Source organism: Poecilia latipinna, unplaced genomic scaffold (genome assembly GCF_001443285.1).
Source record: "Poecilia latipinna isolate Pla-1442-1.1 unplaced genomic scaffold, P_latipinna-1.0 Scaffold595, whole genome shotgun sequence".
Lineage (NCBI taxonomy): Eukaryota > Metazoa > Chordata > Actinopteri > Cyprinodontiformes > Poeciliidae > Poecilia > Poecilia latipinna.
Window position 1 is genome coordinate 452,279 of NW_015113211.1, and position 23,471 is coordinate 475,749.

General features: G+C 41.6%; 1 protein-coding gene across 5 annotated transcripts in view; it reads right to left on the minus strand.

Annotated features, from left to right (window-relative positions):
* Nucleotides 1-23,471, minus strand: part of magi1b (membrane associated guanylate kinase, WW and PDZ domain containing 1b) — a 46,817-nt gene that overhangs the window by 18,542 nt on the left and 4,804 nt on the right. For 2 of the 5 annotated variants that reach the window (XM_015042573.1, XM_015042570.1), the window contains exons 3-8: nucleotides 14,597-14,628; nucleotides 14,161-14,205; nucleotides 10,617-10,863; nucleotides 5,983-6,074; nucleotides 5,265-5,457; nucleotides 2,989-3,369 (exon numbers count right to left, since the gene is read on the minus strand). In XM_015042573.1, the coding sequence (XP_014898059.1) occupies nucleotides 2,989-3,369; nucleotides 5,265-5,457; nucleotides 5,983-6,074; nucleotides 10,617-10,863; nucleotides 14,161-14,205; nucleotides 14,597-14,628 (990 nt within the window). Of the gene's footprint in view, nucleotides 1-2,988; nucleotides 3,370-5,264; nucleotides 5,458-5,982; nucleotides 6,075-10,616; nucleotides 10,864-14,160; nucleotides 14,206-14,596; nucleotides 14,629-15,285; nucleotides 15,435-23,471 lie in introns of those variants that run through there. The other 3 variants (XM_015042575.1, XM_015042572.1, XM_015042574.1) reach the window with 3 other exon arrangements.

Below are 23,471 nucleotides of genomic sequence, written 5' to 3' on the forward strand. Positions count from 1 at the left end.
ACCCATTTCGCCTCTCCCAAAGTTTTACATAACTTTTTTCCATTTTTTTTAAAATTTTAGGAAAAAAAAAAAAAAAAAAAAAAAAAAGAAAGAAAACCAGTAACTTAAATCAACAGTTAAACGGTATAAAATTAGAACCAGTTCATCAGACCTCAAAGGTGAATAATGCAGCTCCATACGGAACCCCCCCCAAAAAAAAAAACACACACATTCTGCTACAAACTATACGTCCCAGTGATATGACAACAATAAAACTGAGTCCAACAAGAAGAATTCATGATCTTGTGACAGATCCAATCAGAATGAATTACCATCTTAGCTTTTATACATCTATCATTTGTACCGGTAATTAATCTCAAGAATGTCAAATTTAATATTAGAAAGTCAAACTTTTACAATCTTAGACATTAAAAGGGACAAGATCCCGGACAAAAACAACCTACTCCTTGGCATTTTTAGCTTGAAAAATTATTTTTTTAAGATTGTGTAGGAACCCTCAAATTCACTGGAAAACTGCATCCAGTCTTCACCCTTGAATAGCCTCCTTTGATTAGACCTTGTGTAATACCACTAATCTAAGTATATTTCAGATATTTCCATGTTGGCAGCAGGAAGCGGGTATGGAAACAGTTCTGATTTGTTACATCCCAGATAGCTGTACCTGCAGGATGTTGGAGACGACAAACATACATCAGAGCTGACATCTCCCCATCCACCCCGAGGTGTTTTCTCCCTCTTTGTCCGCAGATGGTAGACTGCGATCAATCTCGTCTTCCCTTTTCATTACTATTCATTCCACCTGTGCGAGACACTTACTGCTTTTTACTCTGCTACAAACACGTCTAAGTGCCAACCCCTAGCTCTCCGTTAAATAAATCCAGTCAGATTTATGCTGTAAAATATTAAGCGCAAAAGGAAAGAGAAGGAAATGCCTCGTGTGAATTTTACATGTTAAGTCGGAGCGAATAAAGCTCAACTGCTGGTTCGTGCTTCCCGCCGTGCTCCTGCGAAGGAGAAATTGGCGGCTTTGTGAGCAAACCTGCGATGCTAAGTTTTAGTCTGTGCATGCCAACAGAGACAGACAGAGAGGGCAGGGGAGTGACGGAGCAGCTCAGAGCCCTGAATCTTTCTTTCCACATGGACTAACGCATTTGGGCACAGAACTGTGAGGTGGAAGGACAGTAATGCATGGTTTTCAAAATGTTTCACAAATAAATATTTGAAGTGGTGGGCAACTTTAGCTCCCCTCTGTGAGTCCAGAGTTTGCAGGAACCACAGTTTGATGCAGGTAAACTCGGAGGCCTTCTGCTCTCCACCAGGTCTACATGGATACGGACTGAAACTTATGGCAAATAAAAACCTTGATTAGATTCAGGCACAGACTTTGACAAAGCCAGTCCAATATATGAACATTCTCAAAACGCAATCTTTCGATTTTAGCTCTGGCCGTATGCACAGGTTCGTTCCGCTGGAACGTTGACCTCTAACCTCTATGGTTTTCCCACCACTCTACATGCTTCTCTTCCGGGATTGCCCTGTTGTCAACTCTAACCATTTAGCGACTGGTGTCAGCAAATCCAGGAACAAGTCTCCACAAGGCAGTTTTGAGTCATCTTCAGATTCTGAAAGTGTGGGGCCTAAGCTTTAAAATAATGCCAAACACATGGAAATAAAAAAAAAAAAAAGAAATGAAGAAGCTATGGGCGTGTGAATGTTGGGCTTCTGGAATCCAGATTTCTGAGAAAACAGGCGTCAAAGTTTCTAAGTTCTCCCCAAATGTGTTGGGCAGCCTACAGGTGTTAAAGGCTCCTCTCTTAAGCCAGATTTTGTTTAGCTTATCTAGTCGGACATATATATTCTTAGAAGTTTTCAGCTTTCGTCATCTTCACTTCCCTCTCCAACTATTTCCTGTCTGATTACAGTCAATGTATGACAATAGCACCACAAGGAAAAAAAAATAAAAAATTCCCATTGCATAATTCTGCCAGCACCTTGGTGTGCTCATAGTGACCTAAAGCTCACATTTGGTTGCAAACACTGTTTAATCAAATCAAACACAGGTGGATTTGCTAATTAGGTAAATTTTGATGCATCGGTGTAAAGAAAAATGCAAGTCACACGTTTCAGATTTCTATCCGAGAACAATTTTAATAAATTGTTCCAATACTTTGTGCTGATCTATCCGATAAAATACTATAAAAATACACTGAATTATGTGGTTGCGTGTTGAAATATGTGAAATAGTTCAAAGTAGTTTGAGTCGCATGGCACTGAGTGCACTGCTTAGAAAGGGGCACCACTAATTTATGAAAAGCAATAAAAAAAATTATGTATTGAAAAAAATCATGACTAAAAAAAAAAAAAAAAAAAATCAAAGAAATGCAATATTTATTAGCAATTAAGCAATTCAATATTATAAAAAAAGCTAAATATCAGTAAAGTCTCATTGATTCGTCTATTTACCCTTTGGAGAACCGCATCCTCATTAAGCTGTCATTAGGCTTTTAGTGCCAACCTGCTCGGCTGAAGCAATTTAAGTGGAGCTGAATAATACAGACGTCTTACGTAAGACCCACTTCACTTGTGATCAATTATGAAAGCTTTGTGCAAGTGTAGCAGCAGCTGCAGGGGGAAGAAAGTGTTTCAGTGTCTTGGTTTGACAAGCTGGAGAGGAAATGAGGCAAAAAAAAAAAAAGAAAAGAAAAAAAAAAAGATGCGCTTCTTTGAAGGCTGTTGATACTGATCTGGTGTGACTGTAAATAGCCAGAATCTGTGCTTGCTGTCAGGCTATTTAGCGCTCGGTGGTTCTCAAAGGAGTTCCACAAAGGAGACAAAAACAGATGAAAGAACCCAAAGGTAAGAAAAAAAAAGAAAAAAAATGCCTGGTGTGTGTTTTAGTTTGTGCTGGGTTGTAATTGTAATATCTGCATGTAACCTGCATGTAACCTGTGAATATTCTTCAGGTTCATTAAGCGAAACGTCTCTTACCGAAGGTGGTGCCCGCTTCGGGCCGCGACACCGACGACACGATGACGAAACCGAAGCCTTCGTTCTCGCCCCGTCGGATCTCCACGTCGTAGGGCTGCACGGCGGCGACGGCGGCCGAGTTTGTGGTGCCATTTGGGGGCTGAGAGGACGTGGTTGCAGCTGCGGCGGCGACCACAGCGTTCCCACTGATCCCGGCGCCCCCTCCTCCTCCACCACCACTACCGATGCCAGAGGTGGAGCCGCTGCCGGAGCTGACGGTGCTGAGGGAGTTCTGACTGCCCTGCGGTGTGCGCTTGCCCATATCCTCCGTCAGGCTGGGCGCCTGGGTGCTGCTGTGGTGTGAGGACGCTGGCGACGGAGGGACGTCTCCCTCTGATTTAACTGCACGAGACAGAAGCGAAGGGTGAGGAAGGTTAAAGAGGAAGCAGCGGGAGAGAGATTTTATTAAAGGAAATAAAGAAGAACAAACAGGAAGGCAAATAAGAGACGGAGGGCTGAGCCAGCCTCAAAAACATCAAGAGGCACATCAAAAGCAGCTGGTGAGAGTTGGGCCAGTCTTTGCTTTTAAAGAGAATTGGGAGACGTTGAAACGACGACGCACAGCACAATGAGACGATTACACAAGTAAACCTTACGTCGTCAATTAAGCCGAGGTGGATCGTAATTAGCTACATTTACTCGGTTACAGTCACTTGAGTAACTTTAAAAAAAAAAATAAAAAATGAGCAGTACACCATTTTTATTCTTTTACTTCAGTAATAAGATTATGAAGTATTGCTACTCTTACTTGAGTACCATTTTTGTGTACTCTACCCCCCTACTCTAGTAAGTCTAATAAAAGTACTTTCTTTTCGCTGCTGGTTTGCGTCGGAGGACGACCTCCTTCAGTGCTCTGCCCTCTACTCTGCTGTGAACAAAAGGTAAACCGAAGACGTGTCCTGCCTGCACAATCTCCACATTTCATTTCATTCCACAATTCATTTCCTGTACGTCAGCTCGGGGAAGGCGCCTCATACCGTCTGCCCTCCAAGGCGGACGGGGGAACAAGCAACGGACTAATGTCTGAGCTGCCGTCATCGTCTTTATAGTTAAATGTGCTTGAAGCAGGCAGAGTTCAAGTTGATGGGATAAGCTCCCCTGTTGCACACAGTTCACTCACAGAAAGCCCAGAAAAGAAAAATGGCTGCAAATTTTGTGCAAACCAAATATAGAGATCAATTAATTACTACATTTGCCAAAGCTCGTGACTATTTTGTGGCAATCTTCTGTAGAAATACGAGTATAATTAAATCTTTCCAACAAATTGTTGTTTTACATATTGATCTTCAGACATAATTATCGACAAAAAACAATTCTAACCTATAGGCAATACTGTGGGAGAGATTTTAAAGTCAAAAATTGAAAAGGCAAACAAATGTGTAAGAGATGCACACATTCTTGGGTCCGTTTGCCTCCTAATAGGATAGTTAACTTATAAATGATCAGTTTTGACAACACAAATCACATGAGATGTTGTGGTTTTGAAATAAAAAGCACAATGTCGGCGGCTAAAAGTTGAATTTCATGATCAACGTGGGCTTTCGGAGCACCCTGGATGTGCTCACAGCACATTCATCCCATACAATAACCACTGTAATATGCTCAGGGTTTGATAGCTAGGTCATATTAGCCTAAGTTTGTTTTAATTTTAATTTCAAACCTTAAAAAGTTGTCCTGGTGACCAACACAATGACAATGCAGATACGGATGATTAAAAAAACTCATTAGAATAAAAAATATATATATATTATGTTCAGTGTGACCATAGGTGGGATTTTTAACTTGACTGAGTAACAATGGACAAAGGGGACAATTCTGCTGCTCCCAGCACCAAATATGGAAAACCAAAAGGAATGGATGGAAAGAATTAATCCAGGTAAGAAAATATGAACAAAAAAAAACAACTTAATCTTTCCAGAAAAACAAACACACCACTCCATTCCACATGGCCAAAAGCTTTCTCTGAATCACAAACACCGTTTTCCACCAGGTTTACTGAAAGTATGTACAAAATATATTGAAAAAAGCACCGAATATCAATAAAGGACGGCTTTTTATAAACCCTTGCTGATGTTCAGACATAACTGGAGGCAAAATCTTTTTCAGTGGGAGAGAAAGAGTTAAAAGTCAACTTTCAGAGGTCAAAACAGGACTAGAGGATCAAAATGTGAGTTTGAAAAGCATTTGAATGGAGAACTTTATGGAAAGTAGACTGTGGCCTCCTCGTCTCTCCTCACCTGCGTAGTTGGTTTTACGTCGCACAGTCAGATTAACGTGGCCCTGCTTGGCAGCCTGCTGCATCAGCTGCACCACCAATTGATGCGACTTGCCCACCACCGCTGTGCCGTCCACACATATCAGTTCATCTCCGGATCGGAGGCGGCCGTCCTCATCCGCAGCGCCGTACTTCACTATGTGGCCGATGTAGATCTGGAACACAGGCCAACGCAAATAAGCAGACTCCAACCAGGAAACAAAGGAAGCAGCCGACACATTCGTCCTGTGCTCTTTGCACGTTGCACAACAATGTAAACCTAGCCGTTGTGTTTTTAACTCTTCGACTTACAAACATGTGCAGTAATTCAACCCGGGACTAACAATAAATTAGGTTTTTCTTTAGGGGAGAAGGAAGAACAACAGTGTGGGGCAGTGAACCAGAGCAAACAATAACTTGTCTACAAAGAAGTGAGGGGGGAAAAAAGAGAAGTGAAATCATTGTATCAGAGAGAAACTGTCTTGTTAAAAATCAATGAAGCAAATTTGTCTAGAGTTCAACATGTTAAAAAAAAAAAGGGGGAAGCTTCTCACTCAGATGGTGGAGATAAAACCTGTTTTTTTTTTTGTTCACGTTACTGAAACACCCGAGTCGGATTTCTCACAAATATACAAGTAAAATAGTGTTAACAGGAAGAGGAACGCAAGTAGGTTCAATTCATGAGAGGTTCAGGAACTCACAGGTTCTCCTGGCTCGTTGCCTCCAAGGATCCTGAAGCCGAAGCCCGTGTCCTTTCTCCACAGGAAAATGTCCTGCTCCTGGAAGTCTGGAACTGTGACATCAATGAAAAACCATCAGTCATCTCAGGATTTTTTTTTTTTTTCCCACAGTTCCTTCACCCGTGCGAAAAAACCCCATCCATGATGAGTTTGAGGGAGGACATTAGGCTTGATTCAGTCAAATGTTCTTGCAGTCAGCATCAGGATCATAATAAGATCAGAATAAGTTCTTCAGCAAGACCTTCGTTTTTGTGTCAGGATGTTGATGGTTCTCTTAGTAATTTTAGGCTTTGATATGAAAGTGTCATATGGCGCAAACACAGGAGGAGTAAACAACTGGTGCATCAACGGTGAGAGCATTTATTTTTGGTCCAAAGCAAAGGTAAAAAAACTTTTTTATTGTGACATAATTAGAAGCTACATGACTGGGACTCTTGTTTGATGTCTAAAATAGTAAACTTTTTATTTTTAACTTGTTAAAAAAAAAAATCTTACACCCGCATCAGTTGGAGAACAATTTTTCTTTATGAAGAATATGGTATATTTGCATTTCCATTGTCCTCTAGTAAGCATGGGATAAGTAAAGTTTTTTTTTTTTTTTTTTTTTTTAGTGCAAACTTTTCGCTTTTCTTTTTTCAATGTCCAAAAATAAACTTAAAAAGCTGACACTGGTTTGAAAAGATAAAATATAAAAAAAGAAATCATACCTCTCTAAATTCTTCACAATACAGACAAACCACAGCTCCCTTTTCCACAAGCACAGCCTTCAATATATGCATCGGGATTTTATGTGATGGGTAGAGAAGCATCATCGTGAAGTGGAAAGTTAATGGTTCCACGAAAAAAAAATCTGAAAAATCTGGTGTTCATGTATATTCAGTCCCCCCCAACTCCTCAATCAATATTTGTGGAAGAAGATTTTGCTGAAAAGTGCAGCTGCACTACTTTCTCCTGCAGAAGTGTCCAAACCTTTTGACATGGGGGTCAGGATGACAAATAGAAAGTAGTTAAAGGGAGAGGATAACGTTTTTATTTTGATTTATTTTTATTTTAAGTGGATGTCTGCGGCCCAATTTACTATTAAAATAAATTGAAAGCAAAAAAAAAAAAAAAAAAAAATGGGTTGGTTTAACCTTACATTTTTAGTTTTAAGAACACGCTTATCCATCTACGTCTTTGGAACGCTCTCACTTTACTGAAAATTGCAGCCTAACATTTCTTTTTTAATGTGCATCTCAATCAATTGTCCTGAAGTCAAAGTCAAGTCACTCTTGAATTGAGCTGAAGGCTGCAGGTAACCATTTCAAGGGCCAAGCTTTGGTCATTCATGCTTTACCTCTGCATGGTTTCAAACAATGCTGAGCCCTTCACTTGTATTCATGACACTTAGGCACATCATAGTAAAAGAAGGTTGTGGTGGTTAAAACAAACGATTCTCTCACTTTCCTAATTTTGTGTTTTTGAAAAATATATCATTTTCTTTCCATTAAACAGTTTTACTACCTTGTCTTAGACTAGCACTTAAAATTATAACACATTGAATAGTAAGGGTGTAATAATATGAAGAAATGTGTAGAAAACAAAATGATCAAGGGGTAGGAATATTTTTGCAAGACACTGCAAAATAGTAATGCATAAACTTGAGCTAGTATTTGTACAGTCGCAGCTGTGCATCTCTCAACGAAACCCCAGAGAGATTTCAGGTTTTGCATCGGCGCAGGCCGCTGCTGCCAAAACCGCCAAAGCCGCAAAGAGCCGGCAGTGTGGTGCGAAGCGCAAGAAGTCTGTTCCCAATCTGTTCTTTCAGTCAACACTTCAAATCCATGCAGAGTGAAGCCCTTCCTTCCAGCCTAAGCCGATGTTTTTTGTTGTTTTTTGTTGTATTTTTCTGTGGAGTAACGGAGCGAGTCAAAGGCTAACTGTTGCAATCTGCCCGTGGCGATTAATAGATCCATAAGCGATCCCTGTGGTGAGGCAACCGGGCATCAGAGGGTGTTTCAAAAATAGACACGAAGAGCCAAAGCAACAGTACGCTTGGTTCGAACATTAAGAAAATTAATCTGGGAACATGTTAAAACCCAGAGATAATCAAAACAGAGCCCAATAAAACATGAAGCCTCCAACCTTTCCAGGCACAGCTAATTTGGAGCAGGTCAACGACGTGCGAGTCAGTTTTTTCTGGGGAGGATTATTTGTGCAAATGGAAATCATTCAGCACCTGATGCGTGGAAAGACCTTGATCTCAGCAGAGCGTGTCATTACACTGAAAGCGAAAGTGGAGAAATTTCTTTGCCCGGGCCCTTCGGAGCCAACGCTGAAGGATTTCTGAGACGAAAGCCCAGAGGAGGAGAAGGAGGGAGGAGGGAGAGGATTCACACCTCCTGATACGGGTCGCTTGTCCTCTCTAATTCCAGGTGTTCCTCCTGACCTTTCCGTGCGTCACAATCCCATTTCATCTTCTTGCCTGTTCTCCTTCAGATTCACTTACAAATAAATGGAAACCTTTCTTTCCTGATTCTGAAATCATTTTCCTTTATTTTCTCTGTTTATCACCAAGTCACGCGATTTGAAAAAAAACAAAAAAACCTGCGAGTAATTTATCAAATTAGAATCGCCTTGTAGAGATATTTTCTATCTCGGCTCTTGAATTTTTCTTTTTTTTTTACCCTCAGTCTCACTTTTCTCTTTTTGCACAAACCAATGTTCTCGCCCCTCTAAATAATGAAACATCCCTGACAGGAGATGTTTGGCCATCTGATGAGATGTTACCACTTATGAGCTCTCGCACTCCTGTGCTTTTCCTCAGAGTCTCTCTCTTTTTGTACTTCAAAATTTGACACTTGATATGAGCGTTATTCTTATTAATTGGAGGCATCTACCAGCATGGTAACTGGAAACAAAGGGTTGGGCAATCCACTGACAACCACTCCGCCATTGCAGCTAATTACCTGCTACGTGGCTCTTATGGGAAGGGCAGTATGTCAGTGGTGTTAATGTCGAGAATTGAACAAAAGCGGCATCATTAGTCCATGCGGAGAAAAGAACCAAAAACATGTGCAAAACCTTTGTTTTCTAGGAGACACTCGCCTGGTAACACTGGATCGCCGTGGTGCTAACAGGCATCTGTTAATGACCAAATTAGCTGAACTGCAAATTATGACAGAAGTGGAGCCGCATCACAGCAGCAAAACATTTACACATGTTCTAGACAGCCAAATAAGTAAGAAAGACTCATTTTTTGAAATCAACGAGAAGTTTCAAAAACTAAATCAAATGTCCTCTGTCTTTCACAAACCCTGTCCCCCAAAAAGACAACCTCAAACTCATGACGAGGAGAAGCTCTGCTTCATGCCAAATGTCACAGCTAGCTTAGCTTAGCACAGAGAGAGCGAGGGGAAATAAGTGCGAACTATCACACAAACAAAATACTAAATATTTTTTAAGAGGAAACTTGATTTTTTTTGTTTTTTTTTTTTTTTGTTTAAAGTAACCAAAACTCAAATACTGATTTGGATAAAAGCCAATGTAACTGCATAACCTCGCTTTCGATGTTAGCTAAGTTAGGCTGGTTGGCAGCTTTGTGTTCAGCTTCCAGCACCTGAAAACAAGCAAGAGCATACCTAATGCTGCGCTTCATTTGCCTCTGAAGTCTGAACGTGGATATTGGATTTATGTCACAACAAAGCTGTGAGTCAGAAAGCCAGTGGGATTTGCTAATTATTGAGGTATTAACTGGAGTCGACTCTTTGCCAAATGATCCCTTTGGAGTTTCAGTAATTTCTTTTGTGATTTTTGGGGACTTCAAAATAATATTGCCTGACACAAAACTTTCTACACCAAGCATGCATCAATTTGTACCTGGCTTCAAGGCCTTCCATGCCAGCAAATGACAGATTTGCTGGCATGGAAGATTTCAAGTATTTTGCTATAGGAAATGTGGCTGTGATTTCAATAATAATAAAAAAAAAAGATTTATTTTCTGTTCCATCATATTTCATTAGAGTCAACTGGCTCAAGCAAGGATCAAGAGAGTAACAGTCATGTATGAAAATATGCTGCAACTTAATTTAATCAGTGTGAATTCAAAGTAAGGAAGAAACAACTGGGAATGTGCAGGGGATACAAATGCTTTGGTGTCTATGCTTACTATGAATAGAAGCTGTTAATATATATTTTGTTCAGATACCGAAGGAACAAGTTCACAACCAGAGGTATTGCACTATGTGTTCATTTAATAAGACAAAAGGCAGCCAGAAGAGTAAAAAACAGAGAACTTCTGGATCTTTAAATGGTTTTTACTTTTAAAACTCAGACTCTTTGGAGACATCATGCTTTCCAAGTTGGATATCCCACTTCTTGTGCTTGCATTTCTAACTAAGAGCTCGGAAAAAAAACAGACTTCAGAGTACAAATGGAGCGCAGCATTAGGTTGCACACGGTACTACTTCCAGTAAAGAGGTTAGAACCAGCTTACTTACACACAGGCTTTGCTTCCCAAGCCTTTCAACTCCCATTGCAAATACACCAGGGGTCCATACCCCACCGCCCCCCCATGCAGCCCTCATCCAACCGCCACCAAAAATTCATATACTTACGCCTACTTTCATACATGCTCCTGGACTGGGCCCAGATCTTAAAGGGGTCGGGTTTTCTGTGGGTGGTCCCGTCTCCTTGGGAGTCCTGGGAAGGCAGGCCAGGCAAGGGCTGCGAGGGCGCCGGGGGAGTGCCGCTCTCGCTGAGGGGGGCCGCCAGAGACGAGTGCACGGGCGAGTCCGTGTGGGCGCTCCGGTGGCTGGAAACACTATGCTGGGAACTGCTCTGACTGTCCTTCCTTGACAATTGCTGTAGGGAAAGTAGATCAATATCATTTGACTCTTTAAAATAGGCTTTAATGGAGCATGGAAGATTAAACTCGGAGTTGACATATAAGGGTTATTGCATTCTCTGCCGCAGATAAGAGAGCCATCAGAGCTGCAGCTGCTAAGAGGAGATGATGAAGATACAAATACAAAAGAGTTTCATATTAGAGCAGCAAAAAAGACCAACAATTGCTGCTCCTCGGGGTAAAAGGAAGCACGCTCTGTGTTTCTACCTTAATCAACTAACAGAATAATCAAGCTGCTTTATTCAGAGAAATTCCGTTATCTTGCATGAGTACCGAGAACAAAAAAAAAATCTCTGTGGTTTCTCATGATTAAGTCATTCGGCTGAGATAAAAACACCGTGGATCAATTTAGAAGGGCCACATTGCCTATTCCTTTTGTCTAGCAGAGGGGGGAGTTTTAACAAAGAGCTGCATTCCCCGCTGCATATGGAGAAAAGAAATCACAGTGAATAAAGCACTTTTGGGTTTGAAACAAAGACTATTTTTACTGGTGAAGTCATAAATTGCACCCGGCCTCGCAATTACATGGGTGCTTAAACACTTGCCCAAGGATTTGAGGTGTCGGAATAAAGCACATGCACTTCTGAGCTCAAGTGCAAGCTGACAGCCTTTACAGAGTATGTATTTTTTATTTTTTTATTTTTTACAGTCTCATCTTTATCCTTAGCGTGCAGAATTCACCCTGCTGTGAGGATTTCAAACAGAAAGCAGCAAAATGAAAGAGTTACAGTCGGGGCACCAAGGGAAAGAGGCAGCGGGAGAAAAAATGACAGCAGTTAAGACTCCTTGCGTATTACTTTGGATACGGTGGACAAAAATACAGCGAGGAGGGGGCGGGGGTGAGGGGGGCTCGTCAGTTCTCAACTATCAAAGTGTTTGGCCTTCAAAGTGCAGCCATGTCTTCAATAAATTCTGACTCATTACTCACCGAATCTGCCGCCCACACCTCTGCAATTCATGTTTATATTCATCATGCTAGTTAAACATAAAAGAAGCTTGATGCTCTTGAAAATACTAAGTGGGAGCTGCAACTTGCACTTTGTGATCGGAGCGCGAGCTCGACGGGTTCAATGATAAACTTGAAAATCAATAGAGTCTGTTAATGAGAACGTCATTGTCTGGGGTTGCCAGCGAACTTTAAGATCTGACGTGTTCATCAGTTCACAAAATTATCTTCTCTTCACTTTTATCTTTCCAAATAAATGGAACCTGCTTTAGCCAGCGAGGAACCAGTGTTGGATGCACCTGAAGTCCAAACTTGCCTGCCTTTGCAAATGAAAACAAATCTCTTGCCCTTGATGGATCCGTTAGCTTTGATCTTCCACTGCCACAAAGTTCTCCCTTAACGTACCGAGACCGCTCTAATGCATTGGTTTGTCCAGCTCCAGCAACTTTTAAAAGATAAACAAAATCGGAAAGACAGAAGACAAAAGACAGAAAACAAATCTCGGTTTCTGCCTAAGAAACAGAGATCGGCTGTGAAATACTGGATCCTAGTTTGTACCGTAGGAATTGGCCAGGTATCAAGGAATGTCGACATCGCCATGTTCTCCCTCCTCCACCTCTTACTACTGCTGGTCAGCCGGCTGACAGAAGGCTCTTATACTTTTCCATTGCTTAATAAAACCTATGTTTGGCTGTAAGGAAATATGGAAGTTTTTTTTTTAAAAGTTACATGTAAGGCTTTTTAAGACCTTTTAAAGAATGTTTAACATTGTTTAAATTTGAAGACCAAAATTATAAAAAAAAATAATTTTGCTTATCTTAACCGCCCTGTAGTCTTAGCGCGACACTCAGGAGAAACACGGCAAATGTCACGTTTGGACAGCGGGAACTTGGGGGCGTTGTCCCATCAGACTGTCAGTTCCAGGAACCACACACACACAAAAAAAACCCTCATAAAGCACACATGGGGTCAGTGCAACCTCATCGGACTGTGTAAAAGAGTAAAAAACTTGTGGGGTCTACACAACCCCGTCTTTAAGACCGCAAGAGGGTTAAAACCTGGGGTCACTGGGACGCCACAAGCTTTTTACACTATGTGATCTGGCGGGTTTGCATTGACCCGCCTCCGGGTTTTATTGTATAGTTTCGGGAACTGATAGTCTGACGGGAAAACCTCTATCACTTCCCCACTGTCTAACTGTGATGTTTGCCACACTCCTCCCGAGTGTCGTTCTAAGACCTTGGGAGGGCTAATAAATTACTTAACAGTTGAACCCAGTAAATGACGTTAGCTGCATCTTTGCAGAAGCTACAAATTCCAGGTTCAGGAACTCCTTTTCTTTGATTCATGAAGGCTGAACGTATGGCGATAAATGTCACCAGCATGGATGTTTTCTTCCCAAAATCATCAGCCTTTCATTAATCATAATGAAACATCCACATTTCCCAACCTGAACTACAACCAATAAAGGAATGTAGAAGCATTTTTCTCAAAATAAGTATGTAGTTTAAAAGGGTGCCGATCTTTAAATGTCTTTATTGTCTTTGCAGCTTTAGTTGGTTCATACCCAACTTCACATGGGAGAAAATAGTGCTATATAATGTGGATTTTCATGTCAACCACATATTAAAATAAAATAAAATAAATGCAAACAGTGTGTGATAAAAAAAATATTTAGATGATTGAATTAAGTAACGCACTAAATGCAGGGCACACAAAACAAAGGGGTAAGATTTGTTTAAGAGGTAAATTAATCCAGATCCTAATGGAAGGAGCAAACAGATGAACATTAGGTGTTTTGTTTAGATGCAATTATAATCAAAAATGCATTTTCTCAATCCATTGTAGACATGGCATAGGTATTTGAAGAAAGTACTAACTTTGTTAAAGAGGAAGAGGTCTCAAACACAAAATTGCTGCGTTAGAGGGTAAATTAAAAAGTTTTTTTTTTGTTTTTTTTTTACTGAAAAGGCCTGTCTGTAAACCAGCTGACTTCAGGTTCTACCTGAGCAGACAGCCTGACTAACAAGCTAATGTCTTCTTTCTGCTTGTATAGCTCTAAGAAAACCAGAATGGCAAAAAGGCATATTCTGTAAACTAAGCAGAAGAAAACTTCAACTACATTTAACGATTTCTTTTGTTCTGCACGTTCTCCTAAGAGTATGTGTTACATTTAAATATGACATTAATGTAGCATGCCTTTTCCCAAACCATTTTCTTCAACGAGACAACCACCACCATGATGTACCCAGCACCAACACCTCATTCCCCAAAACACTTTCAGACCCTTCTAAATGACATCACATACCATCCTAGCGTAATCTCTGTACGGAGGAGACAGGTCATAATAATCCTGCAAAACAAACAAAAATAAATAAACATGCATTCAGTCAGACAAGGTTGCTGGGGTCTCAGTCCTGATCACACATTCTGCTCTCATGCTACAAACTTAGCACCCAGCATGATGCCATAATCAGCATGTTAGCAACCCAGCTCACGCGGCGCATCAAAGCCCCTGGTCCCATCCTCCGCTGGAGGATGAGGGAAGGTATGAGGGGGGGCTCATGTAAAGCTATAGGGATCCACCCCCGCAAAAGCACAGCACCCCCATGTCTACAAACAGAGCGACAACATCAGCACAAGTTCAAGCACACAGGATGGGGGAGTGGGAGGCTGAGATCAGGTAGCTTCACATGGAGGACAGAGGTAGATGGTGGAAAATTAGTGGGAATGCCATCACTTACCAGTTTGGGGCTCTTCTTCGCAGGTGCCACTCCTGTGAAGCCGGACAGAGAAGAGAAAAAGACAAAGGGAGATGGTTACCAATGGAGTTTGTAGTCCATGTTCAGACAAGAAGTAAAAAGAAGGGGGAGGAAAAAAAAAATCATTTCACAACGCAGACTCCCAAACAATGTCAAAGCAGTGCACATCTAGCCCTCAACCCCCTTTATCTCAGCTCATCTCTTTCCCTGCTGGGTGCCTTTGCTTGCCCATCCGCGGCTGGCGTTCGAGGAGGGGAGGGAGGCGGATGACGGGAGGGGGGGGTCTAGGCAGCGCGATCTATCTGCATCACCGCCGCGTCCAGCATTTGGCTTGACTGGTGCAGCGAAACAGCGGGGCCGGCCCCAAGGGCTTATCCAGCCCGGCGCTCGCTAGACCCCGGCTACGCGCACGAGAGACAGAGAGAAACAGAGAGAGAAAGCGTATGTGTGCATGTTCGAGGAAAAAAAAAAAAAAAAAAGAAAAAAAGTGTGAGCTAAGAGCGAAGAAAAGAACGTTGGGTGAGCAATCAAGCCGAGGAATAAAGAGAGAGGAGTAAAAGAAGAGAAAAGCGAGCTTTGTTCGGGAGTTCCTGGCCGTAGGCATTACCCATGGAGAAGGAGTCCAAGATACTGAACATTAAATTATAGGCAACCGTCAGTTCCCCTCTTACTGAGACCATCTTCCTGTGTCCGCTGAGCGCCGCGCTCCGCTGTCGAAGGCTCCAGCATCTATAGGCAGTTGGCGCGTCCTCCAGGTCTCTCCCTTTCCCTGCTGGCTTTTCTTTTTTTTTTTTTCTTTTTTTTTTCCCCCCCCCCCGTCCTCCCTCTCTCTCACCTCGCCGTTCACTGTCCTCCCTCCCGTTTTTCCCTCAGCATCATCGCCCTCTCTCCCTCCCTCTTCCTCTCTACGCTCCATCTCAGCCTGCCTCCTTCCCTCCCTCGCGCACTGGTAAACATCTATTCAGCTGCATGCGCGCGCGCACGCACACACACACGGATTCTAGCATCAGATGGCTGCATGCAGCAGTCCTGACACAAATCAAAGTGTGCTTGAGGTATGACAGACGTGTTTCTGCGCGAGCGAGCAGTAAACAGAAAGGAATCACAGCAGAAATATCATTATCACAGACAGGCGAGCTCGGAAAATAAGACTGACACGTTGCTGGAATGCGAGTGCGGGCCCGCATCCTCGGAGGGAAATTTGTTGCTGAAATACGACTGACCTCTACACCTCCGCTGATTCCTCTCTACTTCGTTTATACACAGCGCACGGGACAAAGACTATTCTTTTTTTTTTTTTTTTTAATTGAATATGGGGGTTTGTTACTACACCTGTAAGAAACAGCCAGCCTCGCGCAGTGTTTGAAAACGAGGCGATTTCTTCCAAGGAAATGGGGCCACTATTGTGTGAATCCTTTAGGGACTCTGAGGGGATATGATCTTGCTCAGACATGCGTGCACACAGGCTCCTCTCTGCTTTATCTCTCAGACATCTGGGTTCATTCACAGCTGACACCTCCGACTGCGTTCCGTCTGGAGCAGTTTTCTTCCCAGTCCTCCATACTTCAATTTTCCCCTCCATTTTTCTCCCACCTGCTCTCCCTCTCCCCCGGACTGTTCAGAGTGATTTATTCGGGATTTGAGACAATCATGATGTCAATCCAAAAATGGCTTGTTGCTCTGGGAAAAGGATGCCGTCAGTCAACATTAGAGACGCACATATTTGACTTTTCCTATAGTTTTCTTTAGAGTTTGATCTGATGAGTCTGGAATTTTTATGTTACATTTAAATTTTATACATATACATATATATATATATATATATATATATATATATATATATATATACATATACATACACACACACACACACACACACAGCCCTTGTTAATGTGCTTATGGAATGAAAATGGTGGATGTTTTTAGTGTTGATGCAAAAAGTACAATTAATGATTATCTGATCTTTTGTGCACTGATCTGAGCCAGTTGGGGGGATAATTGGCCAATTCTGATCTCTGGCAGATTTATTGGTCATCTGTTGCTTAGGGTGTCGTGATGGAGTAGTGCCAGTCAGATGTTTGTGAATGTCAATGTACCAACCTGCCCTGCTGTGCTTCGAAACATTATGCACAGATGTATGTGTAGATTAACAGACTCTGCAAACAGCATCATTCAGACTTTGACCAATCCTGTTCAAAGCTCAGTGAGATTCTTCTCCAGTTTGTGGAATCATTGGCGCTTTAGTTTATATATCAGTGATTGATTATTTCATTATATATTTTGATTTTTCTTTTTTTTTATTGTTCTTGTTTTTGTCTGTTTATGGACCATAATTGTGTCTAAATAAAGAGATTGATTGATTAATAAGTAGAGATCAGGATTTTCCTGGACAATATCATATTGTCCTTCACAATTTCTAATTCTTTTTTTTATAAGAATGCAAATGAAAGAGACCAGGGGTAGATCTAGAGTTCTTTAATGCAGATATCAGGTTTGCTTCCAACGAAGGATTTCTGAATTGGTGCATCTCATGTAGTCAGTCATTTTGTTTGTATGCAAGCAAAATATTTTTTATTGTAAATATTGGGTGATATAGTCATTGAGGTCTATTTTGAATATTTTTACCAAATAAACGTAACAAAAGAGAAAAATGTGCAGCAGGTTCCACAGATAATTATGGGATTCCTCGTGGAGCCCTATCATTTATCTAATCTTGACTAAATCTTTAAAAAGCACATCAAAACTTGACACTTTTGGTTTACGTGTTTAGAATTAAAAGACGGTTTTGCCTCATCAATTGCAGACAATGTGATGCTGCCTGATTTAGAAAAAAAATAGCTAGTTGTAACGTGTAACAGATGTTTAAAATCCTGAAAATAATGAACAATTCCAACTAGTTGTGGGCTTTTCAAATCAAGTGAAAGAAAAAAAAAACCATCATGTAAACCCTTTTCCCAGCCTTAACATTTGGTCTTAAAATTGAAAGATGGACTCATAAATCACAGCAGAAATAACAAAAAAGGTGAGTGGTACAAAAGGTCAGCATTACATTTGCAGGCAGAGGCGGATCTGCTGGCTTTTGTGTGTCTGTAGGCGTAGCAGCAGAATGCGTCTGAAGCCCTTGTATCAAAGGCATTGTGGATGTTTGGGCCGACCTCCATACCCAATTACACACAAGAGGAAGGAAAGAGCGGTTTTAGACAGGTGGGCGAACTGGACAGCGCTTTGGCTGCCTGTGAGATAGTGCTCAGCTAAATCCTTTAGGGCAAAAAAAAAAAAAAAAAAAAAAAAAACCAGAGCTGCCAAGAGGCTTATTTTCATCTTTAGACTTTAACAGTGTCAAAGCTTTTACTAAACTAAGAATACTCCAAGAAAGCTTTTCTCAGAGATGCAAGAAGATTTTTTAAAAGCAAACTATATTTTCTACAAAACATTGAGACATGCCTGAGGCTCACTGAGATTGCCGAAGTGTGGGAGAGAGCAACACTCTCAGCAGATAATAGGAAGGCCGAATGGAGTACAGCAAATCTGCTCTGCTTTATTATTTGATTGAACATGACTGATTTGAAAATCTCAATAACGATTCAGTGGAAATACAACAAACTGTTACAGTAATACAAACCCCAATAATCGATAATGCATGATGATAAAAATAGTATAAAAATTAAACTCATTCTTTTTGTCATAGTTTTGAACAGGCGACTGCTTGCTCTCACACAGTGTGACATCACCTCCGCTCTTAACATAAATAATTAATATCCACCCAAGGCAGAAAATGTAAAAAAATATATATATGATCTGAGTGCAGAACTCCATTAAGAAAATCTGGAGGTCAGAAATCAGCCACAAAACCTTGATTGTTGCATCTCCAGAAATAAAATTTTGAATTATTTATACTCCAAGTTCAAATAATTCCATGTAGTTTGACAAAAACTGCTCTGTACCACTTGAGAGAAATAACAAAATAATAAAAAAAAAAGCCCTCTGGTTTGGATTAGCTTTGCTCTGTTGAACCGGGTAAACAAAAGGTGCTGCACGTTTCCAGTCGGCAGACAGGAACTGTTGCACCAACCTGGCATCGCAGCAGTCACTAAACGGAAGACATTACTAAGCAGATTATCTGCTGTGTGCATGTACGCAGCGGTAGATCTCGCCTCAGAGTGATGGCCTCCAACAGGCGGGCCCATCTGTCACCGTGGCGACGGTACCTGGTGGCTGTGGCGACTCGCAGACCGTTCCCCAAGCAACAGTTGTAGCTGAATGGATAAGCAACAAGCCCACATCAGCTGGGCACGTCAGTCTGTTGGACTGCAGCTTGTTTAAAACTGATAATATCTATGCAAGTGTAGAGAAGAAATCAAAGTTTGTTTTATTATGTCTAGAACTTGTTTAGCTTGTAGCGGTTTCAAAAGAAGCAGGGGTGAAGCCCGCACCCGCCTCCCTCAAATCCACCCTGAGGGGAACCCAGCGCAGACTGTCGGCAGAGCATCGTCATGGAAACAAAAGATGGTGCAGTGGTAGAGATTTTCCACTCAGCTCTGGCTGTGGAGGTCTAAAGACGGGGTAGACTGGTGGAGGTGGGGAGAGAAAGCGGCTCGCCTTGTCCCCCGCGCAACAAGCAGCGCCTCACAGGATTGGGCCTTCAGCAAGCCTAACGTGACGAGAGGTGAATCATTGGCAACCTAGCCAAACCCCCCACCCCACCCCGACCCCACACATCCCACCTCATCATTGCTTTTCCGGACCGCAGTGCTGTTCGTTATGGTGCCTTTGGAACGTACAGTCAGCAGATTTTTTTTATGCGAACTGAGCAAAAAATACAACGCTTCCTGGCCGTACAGTGAATTGATTTCCTGCTTTGGTCTGTGCAGGGACCCATCATCAGAGTTTATCTTCTCTTAATGGCCATATACAACCCTGTCCACATTAAATGGGCCTTAGAAATGCAACCGATAGTTTGATTATGTGGGTTATGCAAGTTCACACAGTCGCGTGTATCGGCACTCATTTTCAAAGCGCGCCGCGGATCTATGGAGTGCTTTTTGACAGGAGGCACTTGAAAGCTGTTGGTTCACTTTCCCACCATTATGCCAACAGGAGCTGTCAAGTGTGGCAATGATCGACTTTCACATTTTCACCCCGTTTGAGCTGCGTTTCCGTAAATAACAAAAAAGGGAGCAAAGACGGTGCATTTCACCCGTCGTCCGTTTTCAAGACTGCCTTAGACCTCTTTCTATCAGAACTTAACGATAAGGACAAATGAGAGCAATAAAAATTGATAATACTCCATCTACTGCCACAGTGCAGAGTCATGCCAAAGTATTCATACACCAGATTTCGCAATGTTACAATCACAAATGTATGTTTTACTTGGGTTTTATGTCATACACCAACAAAAAGCAGTGCAACATTTTTGAAATAATGAGGAAAATGATGCGAGTTCAGGTCTCCATCTAATCTGACTGATCTTTACTTGCTTTGTAGAGATGAATGAGTAGAAATTTTAGTTTCCAGATGCAAACCTGGTATTAAAAGATTTGTAGCCATATATAGAGTGGAAGATGGTTGGAGGATAATAATAAAACAACAAAAAAGTTCAAGGGGCATAAGTACTTTTTCAAGAACCTGCATGCATGCCCTACAGTGCAAATAAAGGTAACCAGAGATCGATTTTATGCATCTGATTACCAAAACCAGAACACGGCAGTCAGTAAACTTTGCGAGGCATTCTTCCAATCCAATGAAGCTGGTGACACTTGGCAGTTTTAGTGCTGGAACCTGTCATTTGTCCAACCTCAGGTTATGTGCAAGATGGGGGAAAAAGCCCATCATCTCCTAGGAGTGAGAGTCCTTAACACCCAGCAGGTCTAATGTGTCACTGATGATTGATGAGTCATGGAGGAAGAGATGTGAGGGGGTTGGGGGTGGGAAGGTAGAGCATCATTGGGGTTTCAATGCTGCCTTTTCATCATCTCTCCAATCCTTCGACATCCCTCCATCCACTCCTCATCCTCTTCCCCCCCCCCACCACGGCTCTGTATCCTCCCCATTTCCTGCACAGTGCCTCAAGCATTCGCTGCCATCAAGCACAACTTATGTCGCATTCAATACAACACCTGCTTCAGCTTACAAGTAAGGAGGAGAGGTGGGGTGGAGCGTTGCATCCATACAGCAGCAGAAAGGTTTTTACTTTTCAGGGGCTGACTAATGGTTTGAGCTGCTGGGCTACCGAGAGGCTTCGTCTGAGAAATTCTTCTCCGAAACTAGTTTTCACTGACAGGCTAAAACAGCAGGTGTGTGTGTGTGTGTGTGTGTGTCCCTGTGGAGCATGCAACATTTGCACCTTTTTTTTTTTTTTTTTTTAAAGGGATCAACAGAGAGGAAATCAGCAGCCTCAACAATGGAAAGACGTCAGGGCCGAAATGAATTATGGGCACGTGCAGCACATCAGCGGAGGTAAGAGAAGATAGGCGAGGGAAAATGAACCCATTAGAGCAGAGTAATTAAACAAATGAAAGAGCAATGTATCGCAAAATACAGAGGCGGCCGAAGCAATAAATCATTCCTGCGTGGTTTTGAAAGAAACGTATACACGCGCATATATCTCAGCGGTAAGACGATCCTGGAACAACTGTATCTTGATGTGCTGCTACGTAAAAGTTCCCCAACCCCACACACACAGAGAAGAAAATGCCCTTTTCACACAGGCACCGCTCTCCAATAATCTGGCAGAGGAACATGTTGGTGTTCTATTATCAACCCCTCAAATGACTTCGAGTAACACGCCAACATTGAAATGCTAGCAGGTCAGGCTGGGCTGATTTCACACAAATTAGCTACAACTTTATGACTACCTGTTGTATTGAGAAATTTCCAAAGGCAGACGTGGTTAACACGCACAGCTGTAGTTGTTATTAAAGGCTGAATAATGTATTCCCATGTATGCATGTGGCAGTAAACGATACATTTTTTTGTTTTTCTGGCAACATTGAATACTGTAAAAGAAAAGAAAAGAAAACTTCAATTCCTTTCCTTTTGAGTGCCACCTGCATCTCTTGCACAAAAACTTTTTATTACTGTTATTAAAATCATTCTTTTGATCAATGTCACTATAAACCTCAGGCCTCACCAAGTATTTACCACCCAGTGGTCAATATTTATGCACTTATTTTATGTTACATAGTTTTATTTGTCATCTTTTGTAGAAATCAGTTTTCACTTTTACATTAAAGGGATTTTTTTTCTATTTGTTTCTGGCTAAAAAGCCATATTTTCTTGACTGATTTGTAAAAGCAGTAAAACAGCCAAGAGACAATACTTTTTAGAAACTGTATTATTCAGAAATTATCTAGATGTTTAAAACCTGAAACGCCGGTTTCAGCACATAAAATCTTTGGGGTTTAAAAAAACAAACAAAAAAAACAAACATTGTGTGCATAATGCGTGGTATGAATGTCTAACTTGCAAATATCACATTGATGTCCGCCTACGACGAATCAGTGTTGATATTAAGGTCTGGATAATTTGTTTAAATTACATCACAGTTCGAGTTAATTCTCCAAAAATCTTTCATTTCCCATAACTGTGACAGGAATTTTCCAACTTGGAATATTTCTAAAATTCCCCAGCTTGAAATCCCACAGTCACGTCGGTGGTAAGTTTTCCACCAAATTGCAACATTAAATTGCTGACTAAATTTGGTAAAACCATTTATTTTTAAGTGACTGCTCTCTAATATGCACTGTGCCATTGCCTTTACTCATATAAATAACTAACAACTGCTGAAAGCTTAAAATAAATATATTTTAAAGCCCATTAAATAGAACAGCTAAAATTTGGATTGGCAGTTCAAAGCTTCAGAAAAAAAAAAGAGAGAAAACAGAAATTGGCCACAAAGCTGACTGGTGCATCTCTGTTAAAAAAAAATAAAAAATAAGACATTTTGTTCATAGATCTCCAGATGAAACATGACGGTTTAATAACCAGAAACGGCTAACAAGGTTTTCATCTGCTTCCTCATCAGTATGTACTGACTTTATTTATTATGCAGTTAATGAATACCCAGTGCTACAGAGATCCTTTCTGACTTTCACTGAAACAGAGAATAAGGTCGTTGCTTGGAAGGTTGTTGCTTTGAAAACTTCTAAATGTAAAAAAAAATTAATTTCTCCCTCATGTCTGAAAAGGACTCGTTTAAGTGTCTAAAACTGAGCCGAACAGGGTCACAAAGCCTTAAAAAGATACAAACATGCTAGAAAGATTGCTGGTGTACAGTTTAAATCAGATTTTTAATTTTTTTTTCTCCACGTGCATATGATCTCACACTGAGGAAAAACAGCGGGAGAGAGACGAGGGGGCATGCTGCAGCAAATAGACGAGTTTCTTAACGAGTGTGTTTCCTCGTGAGCTGGTCCTCAGGGATTGACCGATTTTCATGTGGGCGAGCGGGTGTGAATACATCCTGGCAGTCAGGTGGGGGTGGGGGTGGGGGTCAGCTGTATAAAAACAGAGTAGGGGGTGTGGAGGGGAAGATGATGGGCCAAATCTCCACCAATTAAGACTGAACTTCTGGCTCTGATCTGAGAACGCATGCACGGCCGTGGATCGGCGAGCATGTGTGTACATGAACAATGAGCGCCAGTTCCAACCGGGAGGAAAACCGTCTTGACTGACTGACGGAGGCCGAGAGTGAGGCAGAATACCAGAGAAAAACAAGACGTGCGGGTGTTTATAAGCAAAGCTGACATCAGGACCCCAATTAGAGGCCAGTGTGCTGGTGGAGGGATCCGGAGAGAGAAAGCAGCGGAGAGACTGTGAGCAGGAGAGTAATTAAGGCAGCGTGACGAGACCGTCGGTA